Below are 3,491 nucleotides of genomic sequence, written 5' to 3' on the forward strand. Positions count from 1 at the left end.
AATGCAATGACTGGATTTCTATTTTGAACTAAACCAATGATTCATTGGCCCTAAAGAAAATATACAGTACATTTTCAATGTCTTGAAACAAATTTCAGAGCATAACATGCCACTTTGGATTAATATAAGGTTAGTTGGATTTCAGTCAACTGGAGTCATCCTTCCTAGTTCAAGGAGTTATATCTAGATTGTGGATTTTTATCTCCCTTTGTTTGCCACTTCTTCCCACTCCAACTTTTTACTTATTTTTAGGCTTCATGACCATTCCAGAGAAAAGTAAGCAGGAAAGGGAAAGAAGCTCAAATTCACAAATGTCACCTTTGCTGCTGTTTGGTATTTTATGATAAATGTAGGGAAGATGTAGAAATATTAACTAAAGTGAGATTTCCAATTTTTTGTGGTTTTGATATGAACCAGTCTGATTTGTCCATTGCTGTAGATAATAAAATCGCTACCAATGGTTAGAAAGTTTATTCTATTTGTGAATAATTCAATATTTCTCCATTCTCTCCCCTTTTTCTCCATCCCTACTTCTGCTACCCTAATTCAGTTCTCCCACCATTGTGTGGATGAGAGCAATCTCATTTTGCATAGTTTCCTTGTTTCTAGTTTTTCACCTCCCCCAATCTATTCCTAACACCAGCATGATCTATCCAATTGAAATCAGACCAGATCATCCCCATGCTTCCCATCACCTACAGGAAAAAATCCAAGCTTATCTTTTACATGGTTAAAAAGGCTCCTCATAAGTTAGTTCCTATCTCCATAATTTTGCATCCTCTCCTACCATTCATTTCATAAAACTCAAAGCCACTGTAATAAAAGTTACTTAGTCATTGATGTATTAAGTTTCTTTTCCCTGTGCCTTTGCTAACCGATACGTCTGTCTAGAATGTCCAAATCACTCAGGTACTCATATGCTCTTTTTTAGCCTACTGATACTTTAAGACTCAGATTCATGTCAGGAAGTCTTCCTTAACCATCTGACCACCACCAGTAAACTAACCTAACTACCCCCTTACTATATAACCATATAGACTGGTCATGATTACTCTTGCCACTTTGTTTTAAAATTAACTATTTTTTCTAGTCTTTTAAATTGTAAATCCCTCAAAAACAGGACTGAATGTTATTCATTTTATAATTCTAGAATCTAGCACTGTGCCTGGCAAAGAGTAAGAATTTAATATATAAGGAATTTTAAGATTATCTCTATCCAGGTGTATTTTATGAAATTGTGAGAGAACTATGAATATTCATGTTTCTAAACCTGCAACTGGCCCAAAGTGCAGATCTAGCTTATTGTCTTTTAATATAAAGAGAGAGAGAGGAGTATAAGTTTCTTACTTTGTGACTTATACACAGTATGGATTCTTAGCTTGTCATTTCTTTTTAGCAATTCTAACCTATTCCTGAGAATATTTTTTATTACTACTGAAAACACCTCCAACAAAATATTCACTTGGCAATTGCACTTGTTAAACTTACTTCTGCTTTGAAGCTCAACTGCAAGTTGTCTTTCAAGGTTTTCTCTAATTTCCCTCTCTCTATAGAGCTCCATTCGCAGTTCCTTCTTTTCTTGCTGAATCTGCTTCTCCTGGATGCGAGCATTATCCAAAGCCACTTTCAGTAGACCCTGTCAAAGTACAGCAAATGACATGCAGTTCATCTTATCTGTTTTAATTTCTCAAATATGAAATAATTTATGTAGGTGCTAATGTCTTGTATTACATTTATTTTGTTTATAGAAATATTGTTGACCTGAATGTTGGTCAACAGAGTCTCCACGGAGGACAGACTATCAGCAAAAATGAATGGTCCAGGGAATCCAGGGGGCAATGCCTGCCCAGGAGTCAGTTGGATCTTGTCCAAGGGTGACTTCATCATTGGAATTTGAACTGGTACCTCTTCTGCAAATACAAAATTTATATCAGAAGTTTCACAAATTAACATCTCAAAAATCTCACTAAGTCATCTCTACTAGGATTCTATAAAGATTTTTGTTTCTAAAACTAAATGGCTGACCCTTGACACTCATAGTTAAAAGTCATATCTATTCTCCAGCTGCCTCAAATTTCTCAAAATAAATACTTCTGTAAAGAACTCATGAAACGAAAACACATTTATTGCTAAAGAGGCATGAAATTTGAAGAAACAGATTTAAGATATAAGCAATTGACACATATGTTTATGAATATCTATAAATTAAATAATCAGATCACTTCCTAGAAAAGCATAAGGTATCTGTTATTTTTTCTCTTCAAATCTATTAACCTATCAATCAATTTATCTACCTACCTTCATTATTTTAACAGCTTTATTGAAGCATAATTTACATCCAATAAAATTTATGTATTTCAACTTCATTTTTAGCAAATTTACAGAGTTGTCTAATCATCACCACAAATCTATTTTAGAACATCTCAATCCTTCCAATAAGATTCCTCATGTTCATTTACAGTTAATCTCCTTTTCCACCACAGCCCCTGGCAAACACTAATCTATTTTTTGTCTCCAAAGGTTTGCCTTTTCTGGATATTTCATATAAATACAATCCTACAACATGTGGACTTTTGTATCAGGCTTCTTTCATTTAGCATAATGTTTATGAGGTTTATACATATTGTGGCATGTATCAGTAGTTTCTTCCCTTTTATTGCTGAATAGTATTCCATTACATGAATATAGCACCTTATGTTTAAACATTTTCTAGTTGATGGACATTTGGATTATTTCCAGTGCTACTTTTTGAGGAATAGTCCTTATGAGAAAAATATCACCTATGACATAAAAACATGAGTTTTACTTATTCCTCACTTTTATTTTTATATTGCCTTCTCTAACATTCTCATTACTTTAATGAGATTCACTTTTAGTTTCAGATAAAGAGATGCTAATAGAATTTTTGTCTGTTAAGATGTTTCAGATTTGATTTAGATGGATACATCAAAATTACAAAAGGAATTGCCTCTTTGAGAACCTTAATTACTTGGCTATTCTAGCTGACAATCTTTTATGTGAGATGTATGAACTAGATAGCAAAGTTTCCTCTGAAATTACATATGTAAAAACTACATATGACATATGTAAAAGAAACTGCTACAGAGAGGATACCTTGAAATATAACCAAAGTTATTCTTAATTGTGGTTCAACAGCAGCGCATGATGGGGTGAATTGTAGCACCTCAAACAGTTACTCTACTCGTTGTAGTCTCTTAATTTCAGTAACAGGGTATAAGCAAGGTTTAAAAAATATACATCTCTCTGGTCAGAAAAAAATTTCAGTGACTCCATATATTCTAGTGAGACTTATTAAAAAAAAACTATGTTTACCTCACTTCGAAGGATGGGCGCAATCTCTATCCAGGATAATATCACAAAGAGGGAAAAACATGCACTATATGTACTTGCCATCAAATTGGTACTAACTGACTAACAGTAAGGTGTTCACACGGTAGCAATACTGATTGGATGCCAGTCGGAGGTGCGGG

The 3,491-nt window shown here is 33.8% G+C and overlaps 1 protein-coding gene across 1 annotated transcript in view; it reads right to left on the reverse strand.

The window, feature by feature from the left end:
- DACH2 (dachshund family transcription factor 2) overlaps window positions 1-3,491 on the reverse strand; it is a 907,491-nt gene that overhangs the window by 27,023 nt on the left and 876,977 nt on the right. Inside the window, exons 8-9 of the mRNA XM_012647131.1 lie at window positions 1,762-1,910; window positions 1,489-1,636 (exon numbers count right to left, since the gene is read on the reverse strand). Of these exons, the coding sequence (XP_012502585.1) occupies window positions 1,489-1,636; window positions 1,762-1,910 (297 nt within the window). The remainder of the gene's footprint in view (window positions 1-1,488; window positions 1,637-1,761; window positions 1,911-3,491) is intronic.

The sequence above is a fragment of the Propithecus coquereli genome, unplaced genomic scaffold (assembly GCF_000956105.1).
Source record: "Propithecus coquereli isolate 6110/MARCELLA unplaced genomic scaffold, Pcoq_1.0 Scaffold257, whole genome shotgun sequence".
NCBI lineage: Eukaryota > Metazoa > Chordata > Mammalia > Primates > Indriidae > Propithecus > Propithecus coquereli.